The sequence below is a fragment of the Amphibalanus amphitrite genome, unplaced genomic scaffold (genome assembly GCF_019059575.1).
Source record: "Amphibalanus amphitrite isolate SeventyFive unplaced genomic scaffold, NRLGWU_Aamphi_draft 000743F_arrow, whole genome shotgun sequence".
Taxonomy (NCBI): domain Eukaryota; kingdom Metazoa; phylum Arthropoda; class Thecostraca; order Balanomorpha; family Balanidae; genus Amphibalanus; species Amphibalanus amphitrite.
This window is the reverse complement of record NW_024882237.1, coordinates 179,247-195,631: the sequence shown is the minus strand read 5'-3', so window position 1 is coordinate 195,631 and position 16,385 is coordinate 179,247. Positions and strand designations below refer to the sequence as shown.

The window sequence follows — 16,385 nt, the reverse complement described above, 5'->3', positions numbered from 1 at the left end:
ATGCTTTTTTCTTTTCAGCTTTATTCTTATAATACACAATCATTCATTTCTAGCGTCACGCTGAAGCGTTTTCTCCATCAGAAACCCCCGAATGCATCTATGGCAAATTTCATACCCAAAAGTGACCCACCGGGCACCGGTGACGGCTGTCCGGAGCGCGCGGCGCGCTCTGCCGCGGCCCTGGAGTCGCGCGGCGGCGCGGCGCGCGACCAGAGACTCGCACGCCCGACTGGCGACTAGCACCAGTCGCGCGCGGGACTGCGACGAGTGAGCGTGCAGCTAGCACCGCGCGGCGGGCGACGGCGGCGCGCAGAGTGGATGTCGCGCGCCCATGAACCCCGAGTTGAGGCGCAACTGTCATTCAGTAACAGGTGAGAATGTAGCTAGATAACTAGCAGTAGCAATGAACTGACGGTGGTTGTTAAAAATAGCTGCTCACTTCTTCCATTATTTGGAAAAAATCTGCAATGTGTCAACATTCAACTGCTCACAAGTGACTGTTAAAGCCTCACTGAAATAATGTAGTTTTTTTTTTACAAAACTTGGCTTGAAGAGGATAATGATGTCTGTGTTTCATTTTTAATGTTTCCATTTTCACCAAAAGAGGTAACAATTTTGCTTTGACCAATGATGATCAAATAAAAGCTCGTTAACGGTTTAACTATGAACGGTTGCGTGCTGTTCATGCAAGGAGCGTCACTTTATTATTTATTTGGTGTCCGATAGGATCAAATAAACCATGGCCGCACATTGGAAACCGTCTGGTTCTTGGAAGGGAGTGTCTGTAAAGCCCTCATTATCCGCTGCATTCCTTCTCAATCCGCTGCTAACCCAGACTGGTTGCTGAATGCATGTCTGCCTCCGGACACCTGGGTCCACTGTGGGCACTCCTATGTTCGGAACGATATGGCTAGAGGCGAACTCCTTATCCCCATCCCTTCAAACCCATTCTGCCGCTCGACGAGTCACATTGAAAGGGCAGACAGCTTGGGAAATCTTTCACTATGTCTCTGCATCCGTCAAACCATCCAAATCGATCTCAACTTAGTGATCTCTCCCACACGAGAGCAACGAAAGCCATCGCACGGACTCCACTAGTCAGGTTCCCGCATTGAGCCGACAGTTCTTCCTCGGAGACCCGACCATGACCCTTCCCATAGACCCGGCTGATCTTCCTCAGACCTGACTAGTCTTCCCCAAAGACCTGATTGCTCTAGGGCGGGGCGGACATGTTCGTCTTGTACTCCGATGTAGGTGATCTCACTTTGGGAGGAGCGCAGTGCTCGTAGAAGGGCGTTTGAAAGATGAGCGGTGTGTTCCTCAAAGACATCGGTACTGATTTTGAATGGTATTGTTCTGTAGCCGGACAGGCGAGGGTACACTGTAATCCATTAGGATCGTTTAGTCAGTTGGCCGATTCATGTGAACATGAATGGTTTTCCGCCCGGACACAACGGAATGGTCAATAGCCGTATACGCTTTCCTCTAATAGCACTGTCCCAAGCCCGTGTATGAACACTGGCGCCTGTAGCGATTACGATTTTTGTGTCTTCATTCACCAGATTTGGCGCCATAACGTGTGAAGTTGTGCTAGTTTGTAGTGGCACAATCACACATTACATATTGGTCTGGTTTAGAAACGGTGAGTGAAACATCACAGCTGGCTGTAGCATGACATTCTTATCGCCAACGATGCAGCAATTTACCGTAGGTTGCACAGGTACCCAGGAGTAGACATCGATATGCAAAAAAGAAACGGATCGATTGGCGAGGCAGGGTTGATTTAATGCAAAATACCGGTTTCTGAGGGCTGCATTTGCACAAAGGAAATGATTTCCTAGGGTTAGGTAAGCATTAAACAATGCACCAAACATAAAAGAGCGGGAAGTGAAGCTTGTGAAGACATGTAAAACTAACGTTAAGTTGTGTGATCGTTCATATCCCATTCATTTATTAACAATCAAGACGCGCCATTGAGACGTGGTATTCAACCGATAAGTGTTTTTTTTCCAGGCACAGTTGTTTGTGATTTCTTATTTGTATTTTCATCCAACGATTCCTTTGAAATTTTGCCTTGCATGGTGCTCTACGAAGGCAAAGCGCATCGTTTATTTATTGCAATAGTTGGCTTTACTCCTTCCTACTAAATGCTGGACAGTAGCGGCGGAACACCTTCAAGGGGGGGGGGGGGAGGCACTGCCGCCTTTTGGTCCCATTCTTTCCATGCAACGCCCATAGGGCTAATGTTAAAATGCCAAAATCAAAGGGGGGCACGGTGCCCTCCCCGTTCCGCCGCCTATGATGCTGGATGCCATTGACATATATGAGAAACCACTAACGTTGTAGGGGAGAGTGGGACAAAGCGGCCACTCTAACGCTTGTCACGATGCCAACGCTTGATTTTTAAACTTGGAAAGATTCTTTCTATACCAATGTGATCCCCATTAAGTTGCCTTTTATTTCAACTGCGTTTTATTTCCAAAGGTGTTCACATATGGAAGATATTGACAAAACTTTAAACCTATGCATATTGGCCACTTTGCCCCATACCCTGGGGCAAAGCGGCCACCGGCGTCTTCTCAAGTCCCGATGTGAGAAACAAAATAGTTGCCTCATGTACGGCTAGGGTATTTGATGGTGGCAAGGTTTAAGCGAGGATGGATGTTTACTTTATCATCTTCCACCTGTAGGTAAACAAAGAAAGGATTTTCATGAAAAAACATTTAATTGCATTGTTTGGTAACTCATGCAACTGAAAAGTGGCCAAGATGAATGCATGACGACACATGTGAATATAAATAATGCTTTTTATCCAGATGGAAACAACTGATGGCCAATTGGGGGGTGGCCACTTTGCCCCGGCCACTTTGCCCCTCGTGTACCGTCCGAGACAAAAATATTCCAGCTTAGCTATTAGTGGGGTAAAAAACATTAAAATTGGTAGAATACATGTACGATAACCATGCAATGCATGGACAAGAACGCTTATAAAAATTTCAAACGGTTATGGAATAGCATAATATTTAAAAATTGTAAACATGGTTGGTAACCTGGCAAGAAATGCTTTTCCGTGTTTCACAGAACAATGGTGATGGGCCTGAAACCCCGGTCTGGCTCATTCGAACGACCGTGAAGAGAAGTATAAATGGAAACCATAAATTGGAACTGACGCCAGCTATGAAGGGCTAAAACGATGGGTGGCCGCTTTGCCCCGGGTGGCCGCTTTGCCCCACTCTCCCCTACTGTCGCCAGTGTAAGTACACCAACTCACTGTTATTCTAAAAATATACATCAGATCAGCAATCGAGTTCATAATTATAGCTATACGTGTTATGGGCTTACGAGTGAGTACTGGACCAAGAAGGCGTCCATTGTCTAACACCAGCGGCACCGGTCAACAACACCGGATACCAATTCATGAGGTAGAACAGCACTGCTTTGTGAAAAGACAATGCCGTGCAATGACCTTAAATAAGAAAATGGCATGCCCATTGCCCATTGCTCATGTACCATTCACATGGGTGTGTCACTGTTTTCGTGCAGGTTACATTATTCCGAACAAGAAATACAGGAAAGGACCATATTTGTAGGCAATAAAATGCATTTTCTCATTGCAACTAGAATAGCTCCATCCAAATATTCCTTAATCTAGATACCCAAAAGTTGAAGCAACTGGAAATGCAGTTTAGGAACAGTGGGGACAATACGAGAGTCGAGAGGCCGGAAGTTGAATCCTTCGGTATTCATTATAAAGGCCATTATAGCCAACAAGTTGTCTGCTGTAAAAACCTGACACCTGTTGCGCGATTTCTGTCAGATTCCTCACCAGTGACCAAAGAGAATCTATCACCAGTCATTGGATTCCTAGTGAGGATCGTGAAGCGGGTCTCCTCTTTTCTTACGTCACCGGAATGAGGGTTTCACATTCCTGACGATCCAGCGCGGGAGCTCCCTTCAGTCCCATGAGTTTAACACAAATTCCTCTAACTATGACATTGGTGAGGTTTTGCACTTTTGCAGGCTCTGGCTTACATTTACTCCCATCGTACTCACCACAAAACACGTAAAACACTGTGTATAATCTGTTATGGGCCATCAGGGATCACCCTGACAAAAATGTGCTAGTATGAAGATTGCAAAATCACATCCGTGTAGGAGTGGTGCTACCCGTTTTGCAAACACGCGCCGTTGCGCTGTGGAGTTTGTGGCACACCCTGAATCACAAATAATGATAATCAGCGGCTTAGGAATGTCGCTATAGTAAGCTTACAATCCATTGGTTCGAAAAAAGCACTGATGATGGTCGGACGTAGTTTATATACAAAAGAATTTCACACTCTAAAATAGCAGCTCAAAAACTTAAACTTAAACTTTGCTCTAAGAATGCAGCGTTCGAAAATGTTCGAGGTTTTACAGGATAATTTTTAGGCGAAGCATGAGCACCGGTGTTGCAAATGGTCAATACCCGTTATTTTGCTTATTGGGCAAACGAAACATTTCCGTTTCTCCGATAGCTCTATTCGATATCATCAAAACATCATCAATCTTCAAAATAAAGGATGACATTTTGATATGTTCACTTTGTTCTGATCATGTTTGCAAGCGTTCTTTTAGTGTCCAATCTATGAAGTTAGCGGCCGCATTTAGATGCATTGTAAGAGGATGCCTGGCTCTTGCAACATTTACAGATCCCGAATGAAAATTGTTTAAGCGCAAATACATGAGTATCTTAAATTGCTGACAACTATTTCTCCTTAAAGTTTCACCAAGCCTCGGACGCACCTTCTGCCATGCACAGTCACTTGTTATCGGCTTTGGAGATTAGCCCGTGCACGGGTCGTATAAGAGGTCGCCGGAGGTCACTTCGGGTCGTATCGTGGCAGTAGCGTGCAGGGCTGATAGCGGACGTCTACCACCTCTCAGGTCCGGCTGAAGGTTAAAGAGGGGTGAGCTATGAAGTAGGCAGAATGACGCCGAAATTGTTTCCTTCTGTTTAGCTAATAGACCAAATGGTCTGCGACTCTGCATATTGATGAGCAGCACAATGCTCAAGAAACCAGGAATAACGGCAGAGTGAATGTACGAACAGGCCCGTGTTTTTATAAAAAAAGTATGTTCATCTGGAAAAGATTCCGTTCGAAAAAAAAACTTTGAACGAAAAACATAGAATACATTTATTTAATAGAAATTATTGTATTTTATCAAAGTAACAGTACATCACCATAAAAAAAATGTTTGGCCACATCACGTTTATGTATTTTCAAACAGTATCATCACCCGTAGCAGACAATTTGATCTGCAATAACTCGTTGCAACACCTTCCCACCGTCCGCATCAAGTTCACCTCCTTCGTAATAGTCATCTCCCCAGACCTGCATGACATAACCCGAACTGCAGAGTTCACCACTGATAGCTAACCGACCGGCGGGCCCGGCTGCCGCGTGTCAGCCATCATCTCTGCCATCTCCGCCTGAGCGCCAATCCCTGTCAAGGCCGCGGCGGGCCGCCTCGCAGCCGCGGAAACCGAGCTAGGCCATTGCACCTGTGGGAGCCTTGAGAATGAGTCGGCTACGGTAGTGTTGCGACGCGATTGATGAGCGTCAATCCATCATCGGCGCGGCACGCACCTGTCAGTGCAAACGGGTTTGGTATTTAATTAAGAGTTCGCTCGCCATACCTAACGCACGTGACTTAGGCCTTGCACGTACAGACCTTCCTCAACCTGGACTGGCGCATTCAGCGCAATGCGGCCCCCTCCGCGTCACTGATTTCTTCTCCCCCCGTTCCTCCCTCCCCATTAGATATCGACCCGTGTTTGATATTGACATATAGATATTGACACTCTTCTTCTGCCGGTCAGACCTGACTTTTGTCCCACATCAGCCGAGGCTTGGCGGTGTCTGACATGTCAGTCGTGACTCGACGGTGCCTGACTACCTATTTCACCTATTTCAGCCGCGACTGGGCAATGTCTGACCCGTCAGACGTCTCCTACTATTGCAGCCGTGTCTGGACGATGTCTGACCGGTCTCCCACTATTTCAGCCGTGTCTGAACGATCTCTGACCGGTCTCCCACTATTTCAGCCGTGTCTGAGCGGTGCCATGCCGGCGGCCCACCTGCTGCACGCTGTCATTGACGGCGTGGTGGTGCTTCTGTTTCTGCTCGTGTTCCTCGTGGCCACCGTAGCCAACACGCTCATATTGGCCGTCCTCTACCGGCGACCCAGTCTGCGCTCAACATCAAACAGGTTTGTTAAGGTAGTAATGTGTCATGTGGGGGGATGCTCTTGTGCGCACTTGAATAGATGTTTTAGGCTTTTTACTTTGTTGTCTCTGTCAATTGTGTAATGTGTACTTGGTGTAACAGACAAAATCAAGCTAACAAATCAAGTATCAGCGCCGCATCTAGTTGGTGCATCTGCATTCGTAAAGCGCATCCCTTATGAGAATTATGCAACTGATAGGCGTACTTACCGCAGCATGCCTTGTGCCAGGGCAAAGGGTCCTAACTGGAATCAAAACATGCCTCTTCCCAGAAGCAGAAGCAGGACTGCATAGATTGCATCTCCTAGCAACTTCAGCATTCCTGAGACATTTCTTCACGAACACATAGCGAGATCAGCAGAAATTTTTGTTTCGGATTTAGCAAAAGCCGTCTTACCATTAGCATTTCCGCAATCGCGAATATCTAGCCTTGAATGGCGGGGCGCATTAGAATAAGCCCGCGGTACTTGTATGGCTAAGCCTCAGGTGCATGATGCCATGATTTAACTGCAGTCTGAGTTACAGTCATTCAGATAGTTGATCGCTCGCTTGCAGAGACTCAAAGTGAATGGAGACGCATCATTTAGCAATCATCGTTTGCAAGTAACCGGAGTCAAAATAAGGGTGATACATATAGATTAGCTTGACTGTTTTTTAAGGACGTTACCTATTATAATTCCTCTTTTTACATGGCCATATTTAACTATTTAACCGATAATCCACTGCGTTCATTCGAGGTTTTCGTTAAGGCGTTTGCACCACCTACATCGGTGCCTGTTGGATTCACGAGGCGTAGACTGTGCAATGAGTTTGCAATAGGCTGTATTTTTAGGTGTACGACCCGCTGAGCTGCATGGAGTGGCTTTCACCGTGTTTTCCAGCCAGCAAAGCAGCTTTGGCAGCGCGGGAAGGAATGCGCCGGCCAAACACGCTGCCTCCAGCTCAAAGCGCAGCCGGGTTATGTGCTCCCAACCGCCCGGAGCCGGTCGAGACCGGGACCTCGATTTCAGATGCAACGAGGTCTCCTAATCAGCCTCGCGCCTTATATCTTATGTAGGTATCCAAATTTGATACAAATAGCCCGTGCCGGTGATGACTCAATAAGTAGGTCGATAGCACGCAGACATTGTCTAGTCATGAACGACATCTCGGCTATTAAAATACCGATCCCAGTGATGTGTCCTGCCCAGAATACATCCATCTCAATATGCGGCTGTCATCGTTGCTAGCTTATTTGCCATAATATAAGGCACCTCTGTTTAGTACGACGGGCACCTGCGGCCTGCGCTATAGATGACCCTTTTATAACAGTGGCTGACCAGCCAAATACAGAATGTGGCGCAATCAAACAAGGTTAATTTGTATGAAACCTATAGTTGACAGACCTTTTCTTAGTAGGTGATAATAGAACTAATGAAGAATGCAGATGTTGGTAACACCAGGAGAAAGAGCGATGGATGATACAATATCACGCGGAGGAGGCGAGTAACATTGATAATTCAAGCGCACCCTTGTCTGGAAGAGAAAGCAGCTAGATAAATTGAGAGGCGACGGAGCCTGAAGCCTGGTATTGAATATCATCGATATTACTTCTACCGATCCAGGAAATGCAGTGAGGAGTCATTCGTCTCTGCCCACGCGTTCCAGTGATAAGTTCAGTAGACGGGTGCCAAGCCAGACCCGCTGACCAGATTTGCCCAACACAAGCCTACCAGTCTCATGTCGTAAGTCGGGATATAATGAAGTTTTCATCGACAATAAAAATGAATGATAGGAGCTGAAGGAATGCAGCAATGGGATAAGGTCCAAGGATTTCAGCAGTAAAACAAGATGTACGATTTCAGAGACTCTACGCCGACTGTACTGAAAGAACTTGGCTGCGTTGCCAAGTAGGCACTCTTTTCTGAATTATCTGATTATCTGAATCTGTTCGCTTTTTTCCTGAGTTCTCTGAATCTAAATACTTTTTTATGTCGCACAATTTGACCAGTCAATCGAAACACCACTACCAGTAAGATTCGTATTTAAAAACTCGCGTTTGGGAATCTGACTTCCAGTTCCATTTTGCATCTAATCGTCTTTCTTTTTGGTCTTTTCACGACCTTCAAAGCCTGACATTTGCAAGTGATGCGGTTCAGTTGATTTGAAGCGGGCGCGAAACTCGTGCAGCTTCAGTCAATGTAGGTAGTCTACTTTCTACGTAGGCAAGTGCGCAATCTGTGACGTAGCTGTCAATAAACAACCAATATGATGGTGTGTGCTGAACGTGCTTGACATTTCCCCTCGGATAAATTTAGCTGAATATAGGAGATACATAGGAGAACCTCATAGAATGAAGTTTTTTCTTGCCATGTGGCACTTGGATGAACGGCACGGTCATTCACCGGACATTTTCCTCCATCATTCCACGACCCAGCACGATAGCACGACCTGGCACTGCTTTTAAGCGTGGAATAGTGTGGCTTACCCTACGGAGTTTCCATGTCCACATCGGGAGCTGACATGATACAAAATTCGTATAATGAAATAGCGGTAAGAGAGGCTCTTCGCTGAACTGATCACACAAAACTTCTGAATGCCGCTGTTATGGGAGACGAAAATAGACTGGCTCCCAGGGAAGTTGTTTGAACTGACCACACTTCACGCCCGGTGAAGAGGCGACCAGAACCTGTCGAGCCAGTTCATCAAACAATCGGGTGTCCAGCGGGGAGTGAAAAGCGTGCCGAATGACTAAAACCAGACACCGCTGTAACCACCATGCCCCTGCCGATGGCACGCAAGAAAGGAAAGCCGGTGTTGTGGCGGCATGTTTGTTCAATGTGATCCAAGGTAATCTGCTAGGACGATGTCCTTCATCGAGTCATCTGGGTGAGGCCCTGCGAGACAAATAGAGACGCAGTTGAGAGCCAGACGTTCTTTTCCACTGCGTTGTTGCAATGGATGGTATGAAAACGAAATAACATGGTATTTGAGCATTGGAAAACTGCAAAACCGCCAATGCTTTCGTTCCTAGCCCTTAGTCATGAATCATTCAAATATCTCCGACCCATCGTTCATAACATTTCCATGTTATCCGGCTGTATGCAATACGATCCCATATTTCGCAAAGCTAAGGACGTCGGCCTCATTTGCGCCTTCTCGGGACTGTGATATTCCCCGTCTCAGGTGATGCTGCGCCCGCTGCGGTGATATCCCAGACCGTAATGAGTACCGTCGTCGTAAAGCGTCCCACGAAATGTCTCATGACCGGCGCGGCATTTAAAGGGACCCTCCCACCTTCAAAAAAGTTAATGAATTGGCATGAAAGTGATGTCCCTTGGTTCAGAAAGAGCGAAAACGAATATCTACCAAATTTCACCAAAAAATATTCACTGGTTTTCAAGATATTAGACTTTTACTTTTGTTTACTTTTTGGGATCTCCCCTGTTACTAGCGACTTTAGTTGGAAGCAATAATTTGGCAGCCCTAAAGTGCGGCAGACGTTGCGCGCAAAGCAGCGTATACCACCACGTGTTAACGATGGTTTTAGTCTAAGATTTAAAAATCGTTAGATCTCCGCTGACGTCACAAATTCTAAGGGGGCATTCCAATGCATTAGCCCCTTAGAATCCGAAAACTGCAAGTTTGAAATTCCATATCTTCGAATTAAAGCATTTTTCGATGTTGTGAGTGCCCAAACCGGTATTTGCAGGCCATGGCCACCAATTTGGCTATCTCAACTCAAAACTAATGTTAAGGTGGGAGGGTCCCTTTAAGCCTAAATCACCATCATCAGCATCCATCCCACTCCGGGCAGGCGAGCGGAGAGCGGTGACGAACTGGTGATGGAAATGGACTTGGTCGGTTCGGGCAGCGGTGGAAGCTGTGCCTGGAGCCCGCTCCCAGCGGTGACGGTGGTGGCCGTGGCTGGTGTCGTGCTCAGTGGTATGGCAGTGGCCTTGGCACGTCGTAACATGACCCGCCTGCCCAGCAGCGTCGTGCTTCGACTTTTACAGCAGCGCCCTGCCGTGGGTGGTAGGCCAGGCACGGAGACAAACAGGGTTCAGCCGGCCGCACAACATGTCTCGGTCGCCCTCACCGCCGTGAAGTCCGTCTGGAATTGTGGCGACTCAGTCTATCGCGCTTGATATACTTCGACTCCCCCCGCGTACAGAAGACGACCGGGGGGGGGGGGGGAGCGTTGTATCGCATCCTTTGCCAACAGATCTATACGCTGGCATCGATAGTACACATTAGCCTGGTGAATGGTGGCATTCGCAGGTAGCATTCAGGCGGGCGATATGCCAGCCAGAAGACAATCGAGCCGACCTCTATGAAGAATTGATTCACCACAACAACCCTGAAATGTTTATGGTATTCCTCCTAGCCATTACCTTACGCCACACGGTAACTGTCAATGCCTTATCGAAGCCTTTGGCCAGCCAGAGCCACACTACCTAATGCAATATTCATAGCGCGACAGTGCAGCGCCTATGTCCTTTGTGTTCCATTTGATGCTGCGTCGATGGGACGATGGGACCCGACACTGCACCGGTAAGAAATGCGCCCGCCGTCGCAGACATCAGGAAATCGGTACAGGCGACTGGACGTTTTCCTGGCGCTAACGCTGCATGGCCATTCCTGAGTCATGCAGCGATCGAGGAGCACGCAGCGGCAGTGTTGGCCATGCCAGCAGCGGGACGGACAGACGACTGCACGCGGAATGCACGGGGCTGCACGGAGTACACACTGGGCCTGTCAGCTGTACCCGTGCCGCTGCAGGTTGACCGTTACATTATATCAACCGTGCTTGTAACGCAGTCTGATGTAAGGAATCGTCATGGATCATCGGCTTGTGAGTTTTATGTGTCTGGGCTTGTCAATAAAGATATGATGTCAGTTGAAGTACGCTGGCACAAACGTGAGAAAATGCTGAAATGCTACCAGGAATGCTGACGTGATACATTCTGTTAGAAACAGCAGGGCAAGATACCAGAGAATGAAATATGGACACTTCACGATCTGGTGACAGTTTTCAGGCTATAGTAAACGGCTTATGAGTGATCCCATAACAGATGGATACTCCGGCGCATGAGGATTGTTGACAGCATCCTGGTTAATGGATGATTGTCCTTGAAACCAGGCCTTGAGATGTCGGTGCTCAACATTCACCAAACAAACAGCGCTGCGCGTTCCGAATACAATTGACGCAAACAAATGTTTACAGACTACAGATGGCCCGCTTTCTGTTGCCAGGCCATGATTGCATGTGAAATATTGGCGTATAAGTCGCTGAGCTTACGTAAGCGCTTGCTCAGATGCATGAAAGCATCTGCTAATCGCTCAAGTCATCGTTGGGTGCGCAGGGTCGCTGGCACACAGCTCTGGGTCCACTGAGAGGGGCGCAGGGACCACCCATCCGGCAGAGCGGCGCTCCATTGAGGAGCGGGCCGGTCGCGTTCCGCGCGCTGACCGCTCACGCCGCGGGGGTGTAATCCGTGAATTGATGGTCAGCTCTGCGGGCCAGGTGTGCGCCCGTCAGCGCTGACTGCCACCCCCGGCCTGCCGTCAGCGCTGACCATTGGGCTGCCACCACCCCCCCCCCCCCGCCCCGCCGGCGGCGCTCGGACGATGTCCCGGTCCGGTCCGGCCCGGGGTGCGCTGACGTCACAGGCTCAGACAGCCCGCGCGACCACCGGTGACGTCAGAGCAGTGACGTCATGGTTAGTTGCTGGCCAACGTCAGCAGTAATGAGATGGTGGCGTTTGAGAAATCGGTGGTTGGATTTGTGAAGTTAATTAAAGTTTTTTTTTTTTTCTTTACAAAAATTACGGTGCGCTGCCGAGAAAAGGCTTGCATGACGTAAATGGAAATCCAATATTAATTGCCTCTTGGTACTAAGTTTAGTTTCCCCTGGTTAATGGTACCCGTTGGCTGGAAATGCTCATTAGAATGTCGGCTACAGACAGCCAGCACAGATGTTATATCTGCAGACTGATCTTGCACGGATAACTGCAAATTAATTACGTCAAACATGTAGTAATTTCAGGAAGTTTTCCGACTACTTGCTAGCAAATGCAATGCATTTAGTTTATTGTATAAGCAATGTTTCCTGTCATTCTTTCTGGGGTGGAAATATGAGTAATCAATAAAGGTGCACTTCAGTAACAAAATATTGCTCGTAAGAAAGCGTCCGTTATATTGCATATCAATGTTTATGTTGTTACACTTTGTGCTCTTTCACCCGCACACAGGAAAGTCTAATCCTGGGATATCACCGCATGATGTTTATTGTTTTCCTGAACTCTGATAAATTTGGCTCAACTATATTTAGTGACCTGAGAAATCACAAAGTAATAACCCAAGGGTTGTTTACATTAGTAAATGTCAACTGGGACAAAACATTATTTCACAGACGAATGAGACCTGCCGTTCTATCGGTTACAACCAGGGTGGGATGGACAAATTGAGACAAGTTTCTACGCGGTTGTACGTCTCGGCTATAACCGCAATCTGATTGGTCGCATCGCTGGCACGGCCCTCAGATGCTATAAAAGCGAGGGTGACCCAAGGTCAGGTCAAATCATGTCTGGTCGCGGAGCCGAGTACGATCGCCGAGCCGCCGTGCTCCAGGCGCTGCGCGCAGGGAGGAGCCCGGCGGAGATCAGCGAGTTCCTGCGTGTCCCACGGAGCACGGTGTACCGCATTGCCAAGCGTGTGCGGGCACAGGAGGGCGGTGGAGATGGCGAGGATGAAGGAGAGGTGACTCCCGAGCGTAAAAAGCGTAAATCAGGGCCTGGGAAGAAGAGAACGCCGGCGTTTCTGCAGCAACTCCAGGCTCTGATCGAGGAGGAAGTCACGAGAGGAAGTCTCTCAGGATCAAGGAAGTCTCGTGACTTCCTTGATCCTGCCCTGGATCAAGGAAGGCACGAGAGGAGCTGGATATGTCTTCCAGCAAGACTCAGCACCCGCACACGCAGCAAAGAAGACGCAGGAGTGGTGCCGGCAGAACATGCACCTGACGTGGACCAAGGAGTTCTGGCCTCCCAACTCTCCGGACCTCAACCCCCTGGACTACTTTGTCTGGGGCGAAGTTGAGAGGGTCTCCAACAAGAACCCCCACCCCTCCAGGGAGGCTCTGAAGCGGACCATCGAGGAGACGATGGCGGCCATGGGCCGAGCTGTCGTGAAGCGCGCGTGCGGCAGGTTCAGGAGCCGGCTGGAGAGGATGGTGGCGGCAGAGGGAGGGTTTATCGAGTGAGAATGCTTTACAACGATGCCAGTGTCACGAAATAAATATATTTCTGACTGATTGTTTTTTCGTTAACCGGCAAACTGCATTTGAATTGATAAACACAATGTGTCTCAATTTGTCCATCCCACCCTGTAATAGGACGTCACCACATACTTTTTAGGTTGACAAAGATATGACAAACAAAACATCGCAAAGGGCACGTCCAGCAAACTATCAATCAGACTCAAAACCGCACAAAAAAAACTTGCTAATTGATTGCGGCTGGATATGTCAACAATAGGTTCTCAAATGAAGGAATGAATGGAGAATGTATAGGTACATACATAATAAAGCATGGCTTTACACCAGTAAAATAGACTGAGACATGCCTGGAAACTGGCAACATGAGTGTGGCGTTAACGAAGACGGACAAAGCCAAACACACAAAATAAATGGGACTTTTTATTTGCATTACAAATTTCTAGGCTACCGATTTGGTAAGCCAAGACAGCCCCAAGCCGAGCTTATCTCTAATGGAGTCCAATCGCAGGTCACCCCTAAGTCGTCCCAAGGTGCACCTAAAATAGCCCCCCAAGACAAATAGCGCACTATCCATGGCCGCTCCGGCCTTCTCTAAAGCCGGTGCCGAGCGTGTAGCGTAATTCGAATGGCTTTATCTGCGACCAACGGGTCGTCAAGGCACATGTTTATTGCATCCGGGTTCGGGCAAGTCGCGGCGCTGACCACTCCCGCCTGGATACTGCTGCGCTTCGATCGCAGCTGTAGTCAACGCCTGATAGAGAGATGCAGCTCATGGCTCCTGACCATGAATGAGTATGACCGCATTTGGTCGGTCAGTTTTGTTGTGAATTCAGCTGAAAGTGTAGCCCCACTAATCACTATGTTCCATCATGAGACGTAGTACTGGTTCAGATAGTCCATCATTGTATCTGAGACGGACATAATTCTAGCTCCCTACATAGATGCGGTTCGGTTCGGTTGAGTGGATTGGAGAGAGCTCCGATGGACTGCTAAGGTGTCCGGCAGGCCCAGTGAGTTTTAGAGCCTCCTTCTCTCAGCGACAGGGTTGCGAGACTCCAGGGCGTATCTGAGAGAGAGATCAGTGTTGCAACTGCTGTCCATTGCTCAGATAACCAGTTGTGGGAGCGACTGGATGGTCCCAGGCAACGGAACGTAGAGACGGGCGCGGAACAGCGGGATTGAAAAGAACTGTTACCAGGCCGCCCCAGTAACTTAGTTATCTGATAGCTTATGTTCGTGAAATAACCAAGGTCTGACAAAGTATTTGATTAATATAAAACAAGAATATGATTGAATGTCACAATGGATTCTGCCGATGCCTATTTATCAAAAACGGTAATGAGCACACCAGCTTATCTTACATAATTACCATAATATGATTGTTCGACAAATCTGTTGGTTTTGCGGAAGCATGTATCCCAAATTCCTCAGCCTAATTCTCCTTCCGTGCACGATGATCCCTACATCTGGCAGCATGCTGCTATCCCGCGATCCGTTGTGAAGGTTTCGCCACACACGTCTGTCAAGATTTCACAGATCTCACGCGGCCCGTTCCTGTGTCTGTTGCAGTTTGATCTGCAGTCTGAGCGGCACCAACCTGCTCTCCGTCTCCGTGCTGCTGCCTCTGGTCGTCATCGACACTGCCAAGCCGGAGCTGCTCCACGATGACGTCTGCCGGCCCATGGACGCCGTCGCCATGTTTGTCATCACGTCATCCGTCATCGCCACCGTCATCATCGCCGTGGACAAGTTCTGCGCCATCGAGGAGCCACTGCGTTACCACTCGGTGATGACGCCGGGCCGCGCGGCGCTGCTGGCCGGCGTCGGCTGGACGGCCAGCCTGGCCTCGGCGGCGGCATCCACCATCGGCGAGCTTCGCACGCGCGGCTGGGCCGTCTGCCAGCCGCGCGAGCAGGTCGCCGACCCGCACGACCACAGCGACGAGTTCCGTGACAACCGCTCGTGGACCAGCCGCCGGCAGCTGGTCATCATCGTACAGACGGCGGTGGTTTTCTTCCTGCCACTCGTACTCCTCACCTGGATCTACTTCTGCATCTCGCGCGCGGCGCGCCGGAGCAGCGCTCGCGCCCGCTCGTGCGCGCAGCTGCCGCACCGGCCGCCGCCGGAGGCGCCGCAGGGTGACGAGCTGCCTCCTCCTGAACAGGACCCGGTGACCGGCTGTCTGCGACGGGTGCTCTCGCGGCTGGTGGCGCTGTGGAACAGCGAGGAGGCGCGCGCCGTCAAGGTGTCCGTGATGGTGGTGGTGCTGTTCGCCTGCTGCTACGTGCCGTTCTTCGCGATCGAGCTGGTGCGCGTGTCGCTCGCACGCTCGCTACCGCCAGTCTACACGCACGTCAGTCTGATTTTCGTGGTGAGTAACGCGGCGCTGGCACCATTCCTCTACAGCCTGCGCTCGCAGACGATGCAGGCTGAGGTGCGACGACTGTTTCTCGGTCGGCTGGCCGACAATCGGCGCTCGGACGCGGCGGGGCGGCGCGCGCGAGCCCGGAGCACGCAGAGCGCCAGTGTAACGCCGTCGGGGGACGGCGAGGAGCCCCCGGAGCCGCCGGGGACTCCCCGGACACGATTCAACGTGCTAGGTCATCCGACCTATATCCGAGACTCGTCGATGGATTCGGACTCGTCGGGCATGACGGGCGTGACGGCCATCTCTGTGGAGAGCACAGAGCTCGAGGTGGCACCGATTCACCGGGTCTGAGTGAGGCGGCCGGTCCGGCGACGCCGGCGCCGCACGCGCGCTGGAGCGCCTCCGACACAGACGCTGGCGCTGTGGTAGTCATCAAGGCCATCTATAGAAGGTACAGTCACTCCCCCGCCGACCAATCAGAGACAGATCCTGAGTGA

General features: G+C 49.6%; 1 protein-coding gene across 1 annotated transcript; it reads left to right on the top strand.

Annotated features, from left to right (window-relative positions):
• The first annotated feature begins 278 nt into the window (after positions 1-278).
• On the top strand, positions 279-16,385 carry LOC122365480 (beta-1 adrenergic receptor-like). Its single transcript, XM_043336721.1, has 3 exons — positions 279-371; positions 6,086-6,249; positions 15,090-16,385. The coding sequence occupies exons 2-3, from the start codon at positions 6,104-6,106 to the stop codon at positions 16,237-16,239; spliced, it is 1,296 nt and encodes a 431-aa protein (XP_043192656.1). The 5' UTR covers positions 279-371; positions 6,086-6,103; the 3' UTR covers positions 16,240-16,385.

Excerpts from the sequence above, each read along its gene's own strand:
- LOC122365480 (XM_043336721.1), top strand. The coding sequence starts at position 6,104 with ATGCCGGCGGCCCACCTGCTGCACGCTGTCATTGACGGCGTGGTGGTG. Across the intron at positions 6,250-15,089 it reads CTGCGCTCAACATCAAACAG|TTTGATCTGCAGTCTGAGCG; the intron begins GTTTGTTAAGGT and ends TGTCTGTTGCAG.